The sequence below is a fragment of the Alosa alosa genome, chromosome 4 (assembly GCF_017589495.1).
Source record: "Alosa alosa isolate M-15738 ecotype Scorff River chromosome 4, AALO_Geno_1.1, whole genome shotgun sequence".
Classification (NCBI taxonomy): Eukaryota; Metazoa; Chordata; class Actinopteri; order Clupeiformes; family Clupeidae; genus Alosa; species Alosa alosa.
In genome coordinates this window covers 267,942-286,838 of record NC_063192.1, presented here as the reverse complement: position 1 = coordinate 286,838, position 18,897 = coordinate 267,942, and the positions used below count along the sequence as shown (strand labels likewise).

At 44.2% G+C, this 18,897-nt stretch overlaps 1 protein-coding gene across 4 annotated transcripts in view; it reads left to right on the top strand.

Moving 5' to 3' along the window:
* The window catches only part of mib2 (MIB E3 ubiquitin protein ligase 2), a 252,110-nt gene that overhangs the window by 198,265 nt on the left and 34,948 nt on the right, over window positions 1–18,897 (top strand). For 3 of the 4 annotated variants that reach the window (XM_048240470.1, XM_048240468.1, XM_048240471.1), the window contains 2 exons: window positions 9,787–9,852; window positions 14,204–14,486. In XM_048240470.1, coding sequence (XP_048096427.1) covers window positions 9,787–9,852; window positions 14,204–14,486 — 349 coding nt within the window. The remainder of the gene's footprint in view (window positions 1–9,786; window positions 9,853–14,203; window positions 14,487–18,897) is intronic. The other variant, XM_048240469.1, reaches the window with a different exon arrangement.

The following is an 18,897-nucleotide window of genomic DNA, read 5'->3' as shown; positions in this document are numbered from 1 at the left end:
GCAAGCCGCACACTGACTGTTGTTTATCCTATCAGCTGTTCTGGTGGAAGCGCGATGGGCGGGTCTTCCACTGCTCACTAGAGGAAGTGTCTCCCCTGCTGGCGTGGGGGCGTAACGGTTGGACTTAGTTTATTGAAGTGACATTCTCCTTGCTGTGGCGTATAGACTGAGAATGTTTTGGACTGTGTAAATAGTCTACTGCCAGGGAAATAGCCTATCTATTTTTTTTATATATATATATAAAATATATAAATAGATATTTTCATTCAACAAAAATATATGTAGTTCTGGGTGTGGAAATTGCAGTAAATCGCAAGAGACAATTACTCACGTTGAGTACACAAATGCGTGTGTCGTTTATTTTGATAGGAAAAACACTGCTAACTAAAATGGCGCTGTCCAGCAACCAAACAGGCATGGGGCTACACGTCATCACACATTCATAACATTTAAAGGGACCACGATCCCTGAACAGTTATACTTACATGAAGTAACTACAGACAGAAAAAAGTGCTGTGTTTAATATGAACGGTGTGTAGAACCACACTTAATAACAAAGGTGAATTATGCCGGTCACATTCACTACACACGTCCCCCCAGAATTCACCATATCAGAAGTAAAATCAACAGTCAACGGGGAGGTGGGCGTATTAACCGTCCAGTACCGGAGGTCGATGAGACCCAACTGCGGCAGGTGTCCCTCATGACACGGGTGTGGGGCATGGCGTGTGGGAGGCTTGGGAGAGAGGGGAGTAGGGGGGGGGGGCAGAGCTGGAGGCCGTCCCGGCGTGGGGGGGCTGGGCCAGGTCAACGGGCCTGGCCACATCCAAGTGAGCCGGTTTGAGGCGGTCAATGGAGAGTCGCTCCGGTTTGCCGCCCATCTCCACCACAAAATGTTTGTCTCCTGCCTCCAAAACACGGAATGGGCCCTCGTAGGACGGGCGTAGCGGTCCTCTGTGGGCATCGTGGCGAATGAAAACATAATCAGCCGTCTGAAGCCCAGTGGGAATGTGCGACTGAGGGAGGCAGTGACGGAAAGTAGGGACAGGTGCGAAAAGCCTCGCATTGTCCAATAGAGTTGACCGCTGGAGAGTAGCAGACCAAGGAACCGTGGTGCTAGGGACAAAATCCCCTGGGACCCGCAGCGGCTGTCCATAAACAAGTTCGCAGATAAGGACTGTAAGTCCTCCTTTGGCCTTGGGTCCTGATGCCCAGCATCACCCACGGGAGTTTGTCGACCCAGTTGCTGTCTTTGAGGCTGGCACGCAGGGCAGCCTTCATTGACCTATGAAAACGTTCACAGAGTCCGTTAGCCTGCGGGTGATATGCGCGCCTCGGTCAGAGGATATATCCGAAGGGGTGCCGAAACGAGCAACCCAGGTTCCGATAAATGCCCGTGTCATCTCAACAGTCGCCACAGACGTCAGTGGCACAGCCTCAGGCCAGCGGGTGGTCCTGTCAACCATGGTTAACAGGTATGTGAAACCATGAGAAGATGGCAGAGGGCCGACCAGATCTACATTCACATGGTCAAAACGTCTCTCTGGAACCGGGAACAACTCTAGCGGGGCTTTAGTGTGATGGTGTACTTTGGCCCGTTGGCACTCAACACAGGTGTTAGTCCAGTCCCTAACGTCCTTCTTGAGGCCGTGCCAGACAAACTTTGCTGCAACCATTCTCTGTGGCGCTTTTCGAACCTGGGTGGGAGAGACCATGGATGGCATCAAAAACTTGTCGTCTCCATCCTGTGGGAACGATTGGCCGAGGACTGCCTGTGGAGACGTCACACAGGAGCGTGGTGCCAGCATCTCCAAAAACCACGTCCTCGATCTGCAGCCCTGTAGTTGAGGTCCTCAGGAGTTGCACGTCCGGGTCTGTGGTCTGATCTGCTGACATGCGGTTGTAATCAAAGCAAAGATGGACTGCCCCCGCCACAGCCCGTGACAGGCAGTCCGCCACGTAGTTGTTCTTACCAGCAACATGTTGCAAGTCTGTAGTGAACTCTGAAATGTAGGACAGATGGCGTTGCTGGCGGGCGGCCAGCAACCTTGGCCATGGCAAAAGGGTCCACAAAAGCAGTGAAGTGTCGACCTTCCAGCAGGGAACGAAAATGTCTGATGGCGAGGTAGAGACCAAGCAGCTCCCGGTCGAAAGTGCTGTACTTACGCTCGCTGGGACGCAGCTGACGGTTAAAGAAAGCCAGCGGCTGCCAGGCCCCGCCTACCCACTGCTCATAGACAGCACCGACAGCGTAGTCCGAGGCGTCCGAGGTGATGGCGATGGAGGCTGTTGAAGAAGGATCGCCAGCATGGTGGCGTCGCCAGGGCTGCCTTAGTGGCAGCAAAAGCCTTGTCCCTGCTCTCTGACCAGTCCACAAGGTGCTTGGGCTTACCTTTCAAGGCCTCGTGCAGGGGCCGCATAAACTGAGCAGCTCGAGGGATGAAGCGTTGGTAAAAATTCACCATGCCGAGGAACTCCTGCAGGGATTTGACAGTGAGCGGGCGTGGGAACTTTGTTACTGCCTCCACCTTTGATGGGAGAGGGACTGCACCGTCCTTAGTGACTCTGTGTCCCAGGAAGTCAACGGTGGAGAGACCAAACTGGCACTTGGCGGGGTTGACAATTAGCCCGTGTTGGCTAAGTCGCTCAAAAAGTGTTCGGAGGTGCGCCAGGTGTTGAGACTTGGACGTGCTCGCTACGAGGATGTCATCCAGGTACACAAAAAGAAAAGGTAGGTCCCGCAAAACAGAGTCCATGAGGCGTTGAAAAGATTGGGTGGCGTTTTTAAGGCCGAATGGCATGCGCAGGAACTCAAAAAGACCAAACGGCGTGATCACGGCTGTTTTGGGAATGTCCAGTGGGTGCACCGGCACCTGATGATATCCCCGGACGAGGTCCACCTTGGAAAAAATCACCTTACCTGCCAGGTGAGCTGAAAAATCCTGTATGTTCGGGACTGGGTATCGGTCAGGTGTTGTTGCCTCATTAAGCCGCCAGCCGCCGCCCGGTTTGGGGACGATGTGGAGAGGTGATGCCCACGGGCTGTCGGATCGACGGACTATACCCAGGCATTCCATGTTTGCAAATTCAGCCTTTGCAACGGCAAGCTTGGTCGGGTCGAGGCGCCGAGCGCGAGCGTAGACGGGTGGACCAGTAGTGGCGAGATGGTGCTCCACACCATGCTTCACAGCGGATGCAGAGAAAGTGGGCTGAGTGAGCGCTGGGAACTCGGCAAGTAGACGGTGGAAGTCATCTGAGGCTGATAGCATGCTAGACAGTCGTATGGAGTCAGTCCCGCTGAGCGTGCACGTATAAGAACAAAATGTGACGGCGTCAATCAAACGGCTGTTCTTAACATCTACCAACAGTCCATGTGCACACAGCACACGGCTCCGAGGAGGGGAACGGCAACCTTTGCTGTCCCAGCCAAACCGCTGTCCTCCGAAACACAATTCAACGTACCTCGTTCCATACGTGCGGATGGGGCTACCATTGGCAGCTTCCATAGGGGGGCCGTGGCTGTCAGTCACCATGTCCAAACGGGATGCAGACAGGACGCTCCTCTGTGCTCCCGTGTCGCACAGGAAACATCGTCCGGAGATGCTGTCACGGATGAAAAGCAGCCTGCCTACGCAGCCGACGCACATGGCCACTACTGAGCGCCGGCCCTGGCATTTCCCAACCCGCTGAAACTGCACGGCGAACGACATTTGTTAGCCTTGGGTCCAAACTTGGCATGATAAAAACACAAGCCTGAAGACTGTAGGGGGCCAGAAGACTGCTGCCGACGAGAAGTGGTTGCAGCGATGAGTGTGGAGTCGTCCAGCGTCACAGGAGCGATGCGTGCGGGGAAAAGCGCGGCCACACAATGTCCCTGACTTGCCAGGAAGAATTTGTCAGCTTCTTCAGCCAGCCTCCGACAGTCAGTGATTGTGGTGTTGGCTAGTGCAGCCCTGACTTGGGAAGGCAGCTGACGCAGAAAAAGTTGGATAAAAAGAAAATCGGGTCTGTGCTCACCCAAGAGATCCAGCATACGGTCCATGAGCTCAGATGGTTTGCTGTCACCCAGTCCTTGAAGGGAGAAAAGCCTGCTGGCTCTCTCAGCGTCTGACAGTTCAAAAGTTTTCAGGTGGGCTTTGAGTGCTATATGGGCTTTGAGTGCCGGAGGGTTTTTAAGAAGACTCACTACTCTGGATGCTGTTGAATTTCCGAGAGCCGACACAACGTAGTAGTACTTTGTTGTATCCGCGGTGATCTCACGCAACGCGAACTGCGCTTCAGTCTGGGCAAACCATGCCGACGATTCCCAGAATTCGGGGAGTTTGAGGGTAACAGCGTTTGCGGTCATGGTCGTGTCGTGTCTCTGGATACGTCCAGCAGACTAACGTCGGGGTCACCAGTGTGGAAATTGCAGTAAATCGCAAGAGACAATTTCTCACGTTGAGCACACAAATGCGTGTGTCGTTTATTTTGATAGGAAAAACACTGCTAACTAAAATGGCGCTGTCCAGCAACCAAGCAGGCATGGGGCTACACGTCATCACACATTCATAACATTTAAAGGGACCACGATCCCTGAACAGTTATACTTACATGAAGTAACTACAGACAGAACAAAGTGCTGTGTTTAATATGAACGGTGTGTAGAACCACACTTAATAACAAAGGTGAATTATGCCGGTCACATTCACTACACCCTCATGGTTTTGTACCATTCTGGAGGAAATCCGTCTATGCCAGGTGACTTATTATTATTCAGACTTGAAATAGCTTTGTTTATCTCCTCCTTTGTTATAGGCAGACTTATTTTTTCATTGATTTGTGTGCCAATATTAGGAAGGTCTAATGAATCTAGAAATTCAGTTATTGTCTGCCTGGTCCCTTTTGGAGTAGAGAGAAGTGTAGTATTTCTCAAAGACTTTTTGTATGTCGTCTAGATTTTTAACAGTCTTGTTTGTGACAGGGTCTTTTATCCTATGAATTGTATTTTCTGCTTGTTGCTTTCTGAGTTTCCAAGCTAGTAGTTTTGCTGCTTTGGGACCAGCCTCATAGTATCTTTGTTTCAAGACTGTTAAAAATCTAGACGACATACACTAAGTAGTTTGTCTATGTCCTGCTTGGTAATTCTTTTTTGTTGAATAATGACAGGGTCTTTATGTGTATCTGTTCAAGATCTTTTAATTTTTCTTCTAGATTTAACAGTTGTTGTGCTTTTGTCTTCTTCGATAAGGCTGTCCAGGCTATGATCTTACCCCTCAAGACAGCCTTAGACGCATCCCATAGTAAACTAGGGTTTACTGTCCCATTATCATTTTCTTGAAGGTATATACCTAATTCTCTTTCCATTGCTGACACAAAGGTGATATCATTTAACATTCCAGAGTTTACCCTCCAGAGTGTTTTGCGCCTTCTGCCTTCCAAATGCATAGTTAGATGAACTCCTGCATGGTCAGAGAGAACCCTCTGGCCTATTTTGCAATCTTTGATTCTATGCAGATCCTCGTTATACATAAAGACATAGTCTAGTCTTGATTGAGTTGCATGTCTCCCTGAGTAGAAGGTGTACCCAGGTTCTGAGCCATGCACTGCTCTCCACACATCATTTAGTCCCAGTTTTCTTAGGGCCTTATTGATTAGTTTTTCGGTATGGTTCCTTTTCCTATTTTTATTGGTTGTGTCTAAAGAATGATTGAGGAGCACGTTGAAATCACCAGCACAAATCAGTGTTCCATATGTCTCTGATTCAATCAGACCGAACACTTTTATATAAAATTAAATCTCACTCCCTGGGGGGGCATAGATGTTAAATGGAGTCACCTCTCTCTGGTCTATTTTGCCCTTAACCAGAAGAAACCTGCCTTCTTTGTCCCTTATTTCAGATATAAATTCAAATGGAGTTGAGTTTGAAATAAGTATTCCTACCCCCCTTTTCCTGCCGTTTTTGTATGATGAGAAAAAAGTATTTCTAAAACCCAGCTTTTAAAATTTTTCATGTTCGTCTCCTGACATGTGGGTTTCTTGCAAAAACACTATATTTATCCTATCTCTTTTAACCTTGGTAGGGTTGGGTCGTTAAGGCCATTTACATTCCATGATAATATATTATAATATTGATAATGCATTAACTTTACCGTTGGTATCCTGTGATTGTACACTCCAAGACCTCAGACAAAAAGAAAAAGAAAAGGGGGAACTATAATACAAGTCATTGAACAGAGCTTCCAACAAAAAAGGTGACATATCACCTTTAGCAAAGGGGAGGGAGCGGCCACTAGGTGGGGTCCCTCGGTAAGCTAACTCGAAAACAAAAAAGTTTTGTGGCAGTTTGTTGACAATGCATTGGTATCAGCAGTTCCAATATAATCACAAAAAAGGAGGACTATTTAGGCGAGTCTTTCTCCTCCTTGGTGGTGTCCTTATCCTTCCTGCTGTACTCCTTTAGTCTCTATCACCTGTTGCTGGAACTTCTCCCTTCTGGGCCGGGTACATGAATCACCTCCCACGGCAGTAGTTTGGCCAGTGTTTCCTCTGTGAAAGCCTCCGCCTTCTCGCAAATGATCTCGCCCACGTCGAACCCCCGTCTTCTCAAATTCTCCGCCGCTTGTGTTGTGTTATAGTACGTAGCCGTGTCCGTTTTTAGGTGAACTCGCATTCTGGTCAATGGAGTCTGAAAGCGTACTCCGTGTTCCTTCAGGGATTTTTTAATAGGGGCATATTCCTTCCAATTCTTCTGGACCGCCTCAGCCTAGTCGTGGTCGAAGTAAACTCGCTGGTTATTGTGGCTAAGCCCTTTCTTCCAAGCAGCGTAAAGAATTCTTTCTTTGATCGTGAACTGGAGGAAACAAACCACCATTGAGCGTGATGGAGCAATTGCGGATGGTTTCGCTGTGAGGGCACGGTGTGCTCGTTCTATCCCCAGATCACTGCTCCAGTTCGGGTCAATATCCTCACTTAGTTGCGTCTTAATCATGTTCACCACGAATTCCGTTGCAGAAGTACCCTCTGCCTCCTCTGGAATTCCATATATTCAGATGTTATTCTGTCTTGAGTGGCCTTCCATTTCGGTCACTTTGCCCTGCAATGCTCGCTGGTTAGTTAGCAACTGGGTGAGCGTACCCTTAACCCCAATGTCCCACCGCTTTGCATCTGCCATATTATGTTCTACCTCTCCAACCCGCTCTGCTACCTCTTCAATCTGGCCTGACACATCTTGAATTTTTTTGTGTATTTCTGAAGTGAATTCGTCCATTTGTTTTTTTAATATCTTCTCTAAAGCACTTACTAAATTCCCGAAGGTCACTTTTAAGCTCGGCTCTGAGGGTTTCCATTCCTTTAGCTAAGACTTCGCTCACTGCTTCCCAAATTGTGTCCAAACTTTCGTTTTCACCATGTGCTCCACCTTGCTTTTCTCCATCTCCCGACTTTACCTCAGTTTCTCGCCCTCTCATAGTCGTCCTTGCTTTCTTGAGTTTGTCCGCACTTATTCTTACAACTGTATTTGTAACAAAATATATGAATAATATAATATTGAGTGGGAAAAGTTAAGCTGATACCTGAGCTCAGAAATGATGCTGTCATGTCAACTCTCGCGCCACCGCAGGTCTTCTGTTTATTTTGATATATGGTTTGCCATGTGTGACTAAAGTGTTCGTGAGATATGCCACCTTGAGTAATAGGTGTGGAGATGGACGAAGCACTGTGTGCAGATAGAAATATAATTAAATTTCATGTATATCCAACGTTAATTTTCTCGCAAACTGTTTATCACAACACCTAGCCGCTAATATCATGGGAAAGCTCAGGTTCCGGTCTTCCATGTGATATCTATGTGATTTATGTATGTATGTATGTATGTATATATTTTACTCTTTTGATCCTGTGAGGGAAATTTGGTCTCTGCATTTAACCCAATCCGTGAATTAGTGAAACACACACAGCACACAGTGAACACACAGTGAGGTGAAGCATCCCGGCGCAGTGAGCTGCCTACAACAACAGCGGCGCTAGGGGAGCAGTGAGGGGTTAGGTGCCTTGCTCAAGGGCACTTCAGCCGTGGCCCAATGGTCAGGGCTCGAACCGGCAACCCTCCAGTTACAAGTCCAGAGTGCTAACCAGTGGGCCACGACTGCCCCCAATATGTGTGATTATGTGTGATAAGTACTCCGTGAGCAATCCAACAGAGAATAATGGGTGTTAATTTGGACACATTTTACGTTCGCCAGCCACATAGCCAGGCGTGGCCAAAGCTGTTGTTGTATAAGTATAAGTATATATACTCTTTTGATCCCGTGAGGGAAATTTGGTCTCTGCATTTATCCCAATCCGTGAATTAGTGAAACACACTCCGCAGTGAACACACAGTGAGGTGAAGGACACACTAATCCCGGCGCAGTGAGCTGCCTGCAACAACAGCGGCGCTCGGGAAGCAGTAAAGGGGAGCAATTCAGCCGTGCCTACTAGTCAGGGTTCGAACCGGCAACCCTCCGGTTACAAGTCCAAAGCGCTAACCAGTAGGCCACGGCTGCCCCAAGTTGGGGTAGCCGCGGCCACCCATGGCCACCCCTTGGTGGCGCCCCTGCTGCTGAGCTCCCTGTAGAGTCTCGATATATTTATAATATAATAGGACGCTGGGCCTGGATGCCGGCCTAATGAGTTTGGCATGGTACACATAATCCGACAATGATCAACAATATGCGTAATGGATAAATCTTGCCATGTTGACTTCACGTTCCCACAGCGCAGCAACACATTCACAAATGTACAAACGCAAACAAACAAACAAAAAGACGATTGCAGTAGACAGCGTGCCCAGGTCGCAAGCAGAGCAGCGCCACTGGAAGAGGCTGATGTGTGTATGTGTGTGTGGGGGAGGGGTGTGTACCTGTGTGGGGAGGGGGGTATGTTGTGTGTTTGGGTGGGGGTTGATCAAATGGTGTGTGTGTATGGGGGGAGGGTGGTGTGTGTGTTTGGGGGGTATGGTGTAATGGTATGTGAGTGTGTGTGTGTGGGGGGAGGATGTATGTGTGTTGGGGGGATTAATGGAGGGTGTGTGGGAGGGTTGCAGGCCCTGAGTACAAGATCAATAGAAGCTGGGGTCAAGATCCATGGAGCAGGCTGAGTAAGGAAGCCGCTGAGACAGTCCAACACATAACAGCAGGATGCAGGATGCAGGCAGGAAAGACATACATGGAGCACCATAATCAGGTGGATGGGATAGTGTATAGGAACATCTGTGCTGAGTATGGACTGGAAGTCCCAAAGTCGAAATGGGATACACCTCCAAAGGTGGTCGAGAACAACAAAGCTAAGATACTGTGGGACTCCGCAGGTAGTAGAAAATGCATCGTTTTGTCATGTAAGGACTCTGTTCATAGTACATGACATTTTGAGTCTGTTAAGAGGCAAAAAAGGCACGTTTAAATTATGCCCCAAGACCTATCATTGTAGCTGACTGGGAGTAATGGCCATTAGCTGCAGCTACTCCAGTTCTGTAGCACCAATTTTGGTCGGGTATTTTTCCCTATAGACAGTACTCGGCGACGTTTAGCGATCAAGATCCCTGTAAAAATCGGCCGGATTACTCCTTTAAGCTCTAGTAATACTACAGTATGTTCTACTTTTCATTTGTGTACTGTTTGATTATCTATTTTAACTTTGAAGTGTTGTGTCTTTTGATGCTGATGCTGCACTATAAATAACAATACAGTGAATTTAACTTAAATTACCACCTTATTCTACATATCCACTGACATGGCTGCTAAAATTCCTTTTCCCTTCATTGTTTAGAATGTGCTCATCGGATGAAGAAATGCATCAAATGCCAGGTCACCATCACAAAGAAAATACGTCAAGGTATGTGCATACGGACACTTCCCACTGTTATTGTAATGGGGCTGGGGAGTCTTGATGCACTAAAAATAATCCATGGTTTCAACCTTTTATTGCCCCCTTTAGAAGCCCGCACCAAAGGTGCAAAGCCGTATAGTTTATGTAAGGATTATTAGGGCCCAAGCACCGGAAATGGTTGTGCAGCAAAACCGGTAATGGAACTGATGACAACCATTTTTTATGCAACGGTAACTGGACCACACAAATGTTACTAGAGTGCAAGAGTGCCAGTCTCTCTTTTAAAAACTTCCCATAACCTGCCATTTCTAGCCCCCCCCCAACATTGCACTGCTACTTCAGAGGGCAGTGTGTTCTTTTGGCCTACCATCAAATGCTGGACATCTTTAGAAAGCTAAGATCCTGTAGTTTCCTAGCACTGGCACAGAGTTACAGAGCCTAGAATATTGTTTTTTCTTTCTGCCGGATAACAAGCATCTCTGAACTGACCACATTTCAGCCCTCTAGGTCACTTGATATGATTTTAAAAACACAACTGAGCCCTAGCACCAGATTTTGCAAAGCTGTGTGCAAAAGTAGATCAATATAGAATGAAAAATTAGTACTTTAGACTGTTATTTGCCAAGGTATGCTCATGCGTTTTGTAATGCCCTATGGCAGGGGTCGGCAACCTTTTTTGCCTGGAGAGCCACTTTTACCAAATTTATTATTTTTTTTTAAAAAGAAGAGCCACATAAAGACGGTTACAAGAAAAGGTTTGGATATTTAACATAGGCTACATTTACTTTCATTCAACAGAGGATTTTTAAATACATTTTCTACTAGTTTTAAAAGTAGGCCTAATGTGCAACTTGAAATGTAAAGTGGAATGACAGAAGTATAGGCCTTAGGCTTCCCACCACCCCCTATTTTTCCTGTGTCCTTTGGTATGCAAAGTAACATCATAGTTAACAACACAAGACTCAATTTTCGTTGACATGTCATTGGTGAAATTGAACATTAGGCATACCAGAGATTAGATTTGGTGATGGCCTTGGAGTCTGGCTGGCTCATATTCAGTGAGGTGAAGTTTCATGAAAGAATTGAGGGCAACTCCACGCAAAACTGTCATATCCATAACGCCAACTAAATACCATTGTGTTGGCGTTACGGATGTGACAGTTTTGCGCGAAATTGCCCTTAAACGTGAGCGGTTTGTCTTTATATTTTTCATATGTTAGAAAGATTTCTCACATGCAAGTGGAACCGAACACAGCAATACTAACTCGTTGCAGTGTGCGATATATAACGGGCAGTTCATTTTGCGTTTTCAGAATCAGTCTTCGGATGGAAACTTTCCCATTTCAGCCCACTTGTGTTCGCGCTCGCAAGCTGTGGTCGCTGACGTTTCCTTTTTGACATTTTCCTTATCTAGCCTACAGCAAGCGCACACACCAACAATAACAATTAAGGTGTTCTCGTTGACTGAAATGGAGGGAAATCGGTGATATTGTTTGATATTGACATGGCAACGAACCGCGAATGTAACAATATTGTTCAGGCTACGGTTACGGAGTCAAGTGAGGTGGAAAGTTATATAGGCTAAATTACTCAGATAGACCTACAATATTACATTTTGAAAATGAACGAACTAAAATAAAATACATTTTAATTAAATACTCGATGGATAGATAGATAGATAGATACTATATTGAAGTTTCAGTAGCATACAGACATCACACACAACATGCACTTACAGCAGAAATGGTAAACATAAGTTAAACATGAAATACTACATACATAAGTTAAATACTCATTAATTATTTTCAAAAGCTGAGCCGCATCAGAGGGATCAAAGAGCCGCATGCGGCTCCGGAGCCGCGGGTTGCCGACCCCTGCCCTATGGAAACTCCCCATACGACTTTTGGTTACCCAAAATGCATACTGACATTTTGTGTGCATTTATGAGGTTTCTTGTAGACTATTTGGATTGTATGTCAGGTTCTGATATAGAATGACTACACAAAATGGAATAATTACACAAAAGTCTCTATTTATGCATTTTCTTTGGCTTCATGGGTGTGTATAAGATGGACTAAACTATGAGGTGGGTAAACTATGAATTCTGTGATCAGGGTAGGTGGACTGACCGATACGGTATCAGATTTTTAGAAAAGGCATTCAGAACATGTTTGATGATGGTGGAGGTCTAACAATACAAGTGGTATTAAGTTGTTCATAGAGTGTTGATGATTGTACATATTGTTATTGTGGATAATACAGTGTCATTTTTAAATGTTAACAGTTGTAATTGGTGAATAAACTGTTTTGAGAGGTGGATAAACTATTGAGTGAGTACTACGTGCTAATGTTAACATTACTGCCATCAAGCTGCAATGATTTCCTGCGAATGAATGCCGCCCAAATCTGTTGAGTCATCTTGTAGTGGTGCATCAAGTGCAACGTATATTCCCATCCACTATTGATGACGCGAAAAATAATAACGGTAACTCCACTGAAATTATTTGAAACTAAAGCAACGAGCCAGTTTTGTAAAATGTAAGGAGTAGAAAATACCGATATTCGTGTAAGGAGTGCAGGGCTCTACACTAACATTTTTTTCCAGGAGCACTTGTGCGCCCAAGTTAAAATTTAGGAGCACAGACAAAAATTTGGGCGCACAGTCAGTTCTGTACTTAACTTACACATAATCTAACATTACACTGCAGCTAACAGTTACACATGCCAGTGCACCAATTGCGAAGATTATGAATGACTGACAACATTTAGGCTACAGGAAACAGGATTTTAAAGATCAGTGCCTACTTTATTTTCAGTCTGTTCTATTTTCCTACATTTTGTTAATGTAAAATAATATAATACATTGCCATATTCAGCCTGTATATCAAGTATCCTGCCAAATGTAGGCTAATTTATTTATTTGTGAATCCATCTGTAGCTAATCCAAATATGCCTATGGTGACCTATCTGACTGCATACTGAATACTACTACTAAAACAGTCCATTTGCTCTTCCACAAAACCCAACATAGTCTAATCAAGGATATATTTTTTTTATACTTTTATTTTTTATTTTTTTAATATCTGCATTGATGGGGGCAAACAAGAATGCGTGGAAGCCTGGAGTTGTCAGTAGCATTCTACCTTAACAAAATGGGAGTATTACTGGAGGCTACTTTTGTGCCTGTTCGCTACAGCTATATTTTGCATATTGCAGCCAATACGTTAACTGGGCTAAAAGGCATGTTAGGTTACCTTTCCTTCTCTCACTGCATTCTCAGAATCTCATCCTGTTCCTCCTATATCCGATTAATTCGGTGGATAGAAAAACTAATTTCTTCAATCTTTGCATCTTGGCTGGCTAGTCTAACTTTCCGCTTTTTCTGCGCGCTCTTGGATTTGATAGAAGCGACTACTAGCGAGTCACAACGCAAAACTGCTAACATTGATGGGAGGTGTAGTTTTTATGCTGCATTCGCGACGTGATTCTATGGTTTGCACCAGTAATGTTTCTCGATGTTGCGGTGTATTTTGTAGACAAACATTGACATGGTTAGAAGTCATTCGCACCAGTGCGCCTAAATATTTTTTTGCACTCGCACGCCATCATTTTTACTCGCATGTGCGAGTGAAATGGGCGCATTGTAGAGCCCTGGAGTGTAAGGAATGTAAGGAGTAAAAGTAAAAATTCGCTTCAAAAATAAATAGTAAAGTAAAAATATCTGAAAAATCTACTTGAGTACAGTAACAAAGCATTTGTACACTTCCCATCTCTGCTAAAACCTAGCAGAGTATAGCCTAAACGCATTTGCACTTGTCTATTATTTGAACTCATTAGCAAAGTGAATCTAACTTTCACTATTGACTGACAATGAGTTACCATCGAAAACATAGCCTGGAAAAAGCAACACTTACCCCAATAATGTTCAAATGACTGAATAAAAGACTTTTATCCTGCAAAAGAGTTGCTTACATCTCGTGACAGTGTGTCAGCTATGCCTCATATTTGCCTCTCTGTCATTACCAATTTGCAAATGATGGTGAATAACTACTCATTCTGAGATTTATTTCAGAATATCTTTTTTCTAACTATGTTTCCCATTGTAATTGTGTAATTTGTAATATTTTTCATGGATGTGCGCTGATGCACGTTTGTGGATGAGAGAAGCATGGTGTGTTGTGCACCTGCCCATATCACTGTTGATAATGCTCTCTTAAAATAACATAAACAAGTCACCATTGACTTCTGTTTCACCTTGCAGCACATTTACAAATTAGTTATAAAGGTTACATTTGCATTTATTCATTTAGCACACACTTTTATCCAAAGCAACTTACACATATCAATGAATTTAAAGGGCAAGACCACAATATGGAGATTAGGAATCCGTTAGAATCCGTGAATCGTCTGCCTCGTCTTCATAAGTGGATTCGTGGGACAACTATCTACATTCGTTTCGGATACCTGCATCATCCAAACGACCCTCAGATCACGGGAGAAACCGAAAAGGAACCTATCCTCTCAGGCATATTACATATCCCTGCGGACCTGGACAGGATCACCTTTTCCAACGCAACGCAATTGCATTCATTCATCCACATCAACGAGGAAACGAACAATCAAACCAACTCGCTCGCCAGGTACTTTCTCTCACTCTCTCACCCTCTCGCTTGACCAACGCATGCCAGTCTCCAATCGGCAACTATGCATTCAACAAACACACACCCATACTAACACATACACGGACATATTTTGTTTGATTGTTTTGTTTGATTTTACTTTCATGGTATGGAGTGGTTACAGTTACGCTGAGTTACAAATATCATGCGGCAGATGTGTAACTATTTGAAAGGGCAGCAGCCGCTAACATGTCTTGTGCCATACTGTTTTGATGGACATAGAACTGTGAAAACACAAGGACCTGGTGAGTGCAACATACCTCAACAGTTGATCGTTCCTGTAAATATAGACGTGGAATGGAAAGGCTATTGTGGATACAGGTGCGAGCTACACTCTTGTGCATGATAGTGTGTGGAAAGCATTACAACGACCACAAGAAGACCTGAAGCCTTGGACAAATGGTCCATTAATCTTGGCTAATGGAGGAACTGAGACGCCTCTTGGTTGGGCAGAAATTACCATCGATTTAAGCCACAATCTTGGCTTGGACTATCTGTTCTTCAGTAGGCTACAAATTAATCCTGCTGACCATCAGTACAGTTTTAAAGGCAAACCAGAAACTTATCTGTTCCAAGATCCAACACTTACCTCTGATGCTCCTGTACTTACTCTCTTGACCTCTGTTCCTCCACCTTGCTTGCTCCCGCCGCCTGTTGCTCTGACCTCCCAGGACTACATTGACCTTGCTGTAACGAACGCGGATATAGAGGAATGGGAAAAAGCAAGTTTACGGCAACTTTTAGAATCCAAACCTGACTTGTGTTCTTTAAAGCCTGGAAAAACTGACGTATTGCAACACCACATATACACCAATACCAACGTACCCATCAAGCAGAAACCATATAGGACAGGGGTGGGCAAACTTTTTGGCTCAAGGGCCACATTGGGTTTTGAAAACTGGCCGGCGGGCCGCACAAACCATATAACCAAATTAAATGCTCGGCGGGCCGGATGAAAGTGCTTGGCGGGCCACAGTTTGCCCAGCCCTGATATAGGATGTCCGTCGAGAAACAACTGGTTGTGGAAGAACAGCTGAAGATGATGCTAGATGAGGGGATAATAGCACCATCTTACTCTGGATGGGCCTCTCCAGTCGTTCTCGTTCCAAAAAAAGATGGTGGACTAAGATTCTGTGTGGACTACAGAAAATTGAATGCTGTCACAGAGACTGATGCGTATCCTTTGCCGAACATCAACAAACTGCTCGAGTCGCTAGCTAGCTGTTCAGTCTTTTCCACGCTTGATTTAAATAGTGGCTACTGGCAGGTCACGATAAACGAGTCCAGCATATTAAAAAACACATTTGTAACACACACTGCCCTTTTTTAATTCAACGTCATGCCTTTGGACTCAAAAATGCACCCGCAAGTTTCCAACGGTTGATGGAGCATGTCTTGGCAGAACTAAGAGGTAAAATATGTCTTGTTTATCTTGACGACATAGTCATTTATTCACCGTCTGTACATAAACATTTCCTAGACCTTCTCACTGAGCAAAAAGTGGTCCAAAATACGCCAAAAAGACGTGGTCGCCGTACTCCAGAAGACGTCTTCAGAGTAGCCAGAATGAAAGTTTTTAATACATCTTTTCTGGACGTTGAATAGATGTCTACTTTTGGGTGTTACATAGAGGTCATTTAAAGACGTCTCAAAGACTTAATTATTGAACATCCAGAAGACGTCCTCAGAGTAGCCAAAATGAAAGGTTTTAAGACGTCTTTTCTGGACGTTGAATAGATGTATCATTTTGGTTGTTACATAGACGTCATTTAAAGACGTCTCAAAGACTGAATTATTGAACATCCAGAAGACGTCCTCAGAGTAGCCAGAATGAAAGTTCATACATATTTTCTGGATGTTGTATAGATGTCTTAATCTGGATGTCATATAGGCCTACACGTCTTTAAAATATGTTTTCAAGATGTAATTATTGCACGTCCTGATGTCCAAATAGGAGCCAGAATGAACGTTATCAAAACATCTTTTCTGCAAGTTGTATAGTTGGTTTTTGTATGTTCTTTAGTCATTATAATATGTTTTTGAGACACAATTATTAGACATCCAGAAGACATCCTGAATAAGGTCAACATAACCCAGTTTCGATTTTTAAGATTTAAGATCAAGAAAAGATGTGGGCTAACTAACAGCTTATAAAAGTAGTACACTTCACTATGAAATGCATTGACCAGGGTAAAGAAGCTTTTATACAAACTTGAACAGGTGGACAGTATCTGACTGCAACATACTACATGGGAAATGATTTAAGACATGAGAAGTAGTGCTAATTTTGTTGAACCAACTGAACCACACAACAGAATTACAAATCATAATACAAAAAACACGGATGCCACAACATAGGCATCACACACCATTAAATATACAGTGGGCATCGCTTTCAAATGACCACTTCATTCGCGCATTACGCGGCGTGAAGCTGCGTGAAGCTTTAGTACCACTTTCAGCCACTGTGTGTCGCTCTGCCACTGTACATCGCTCTGCCTGCCGTCCCTTACATAATTGTTTGCCGAGAGTAATCCCAGCCTACGAATTCAATAACAAAATAAATCATGCATAATTAAACATTACCTCGATTTAGGCTACTTGGGTATGGCTTAAGGCTTGACTACACGAAAATCAAAATCGAAATTTGCTGTCTACATTATTGTCAGTGTTGGGGTTAACGCAACTATGCAAATCAAAACAGTGGTGTGATAATTGAGCCAGTAGAGAAATAACTGTTCAGAATTAATCTTTAGCCTTGGGTAGGCTTCTGCAGAAAACAATGTTGTTGCCGATTTAATACTATCTGGCGACGTTTTTAACAGGCTACGCAATAGAGGCTTAGACAACGATGACCCACATTTTGGTATCGTAAATTAATTTGCCCTATTTCTTGACTGCAATGTAGTCAATTGACTGCTTGACATGTCATTTTTATTTTTCTGTACAATAAACAATTACATCTGCTTTATGCCGCAGAATTACATTCATATTTGGCTGACTGCAGACGCGCCACTTCCCTCCCCATATTCCAAGATTCCAAAATAGTTAAAACGAATAGCTATTTGCAATTTGACAAAACACTGGTCCTCATTTTGCGAATGCAAGGACGATATGAGCTTGTTGCATTTAGTTAGATGTCCGAGTCACGCATAATGTTTGAAAACCACTGGCTCGTAATCACAATAATTTAACACACGACAGTTGGATAACCTACTTCATCATGTCCCCATGCCTACATTTTTGTGAGTAGCATAGAGATAGTTAAAAACAATAAAGTATGGCTCTCCGTTTGGGACATCGAAAACTTTTATTTTTAATAGACTACCGTCGAAGATGCTGACTTGCAAAAGCCTCGGGATAACACGTTATCTCCACTATCATCAGTCATGCCCCTTGATCAAAGTGGGGAATGAAATAAAAGTTTGAGAACCACTGGCTTAACAAGTTACCTACAGTCCAGAACACAGAATCTGTTGCAATATTCTGATGATCGGCTATGATATCGGCAAATGTTTGTTTTCCAAAGTAAGAATTTCACTTCACCATGCACCTTTGACAATACCTGGCCTACCTGGTATCATTACAAACATTATTCTGTGTCCTAAAACTGGCATATTTTATGGCATTGTGTCATGTAAGTTCGTTGCAAAATCTAGAGAAATGTGTGAGGTGGTCAGCGGGGGACAATTGAGACACACATTGGATTGTGTTATTACTTGAACATTCCACACTATCCACAGCTGTAGTAGGCCTATCAGGGGCAGGAGGATTACTGTCAGCGCAGGCTTTATATAAAATTCTTCAACAGAAGGCCTCGAATGTTGTCTTGTTTGTGGAGCGCTTTGCTTCGCTTCTGTAATTTCGGCTTCATTGAAAATGAGGGCTTCCCTCAATGACCCTCCGAGAATAAATAAAGGTTGAATGAATGAATGAATGAATGTAGACTTGCCCAAAATAAAGGCATGTGGTTTGCGCAGCCTACAGTAAATAACAGACCCGCCAGAATGTAATGCGTTATGATGCTTTTTACGAGCAAGATGTTTTTGGTACCCTCGACACTGCATGTTCTTAAATAACAATGATCATCAGTAATATTCGACCATTAATTTTGGGTAAATGGGCAAGCGTGACCACCTTGATTGGCTGATTGGCTGATGATTGTAACGCTGGCATGATTCCAAACACCTCCCTTACGATGATGAGTGACAGGTCTCAGAATGCGTTGCGCTACACAAGGACGGAAGATGATGAATAACTGGGGCCGTAGGCTATTCACAAAGGCTTTTATCTTACTACTAGGAGTAGGCTACTCCTAAATCGCATAAAGATTTTAGATTGGAGTTTTCTCTTAAAAGTTATTCACAAAGCC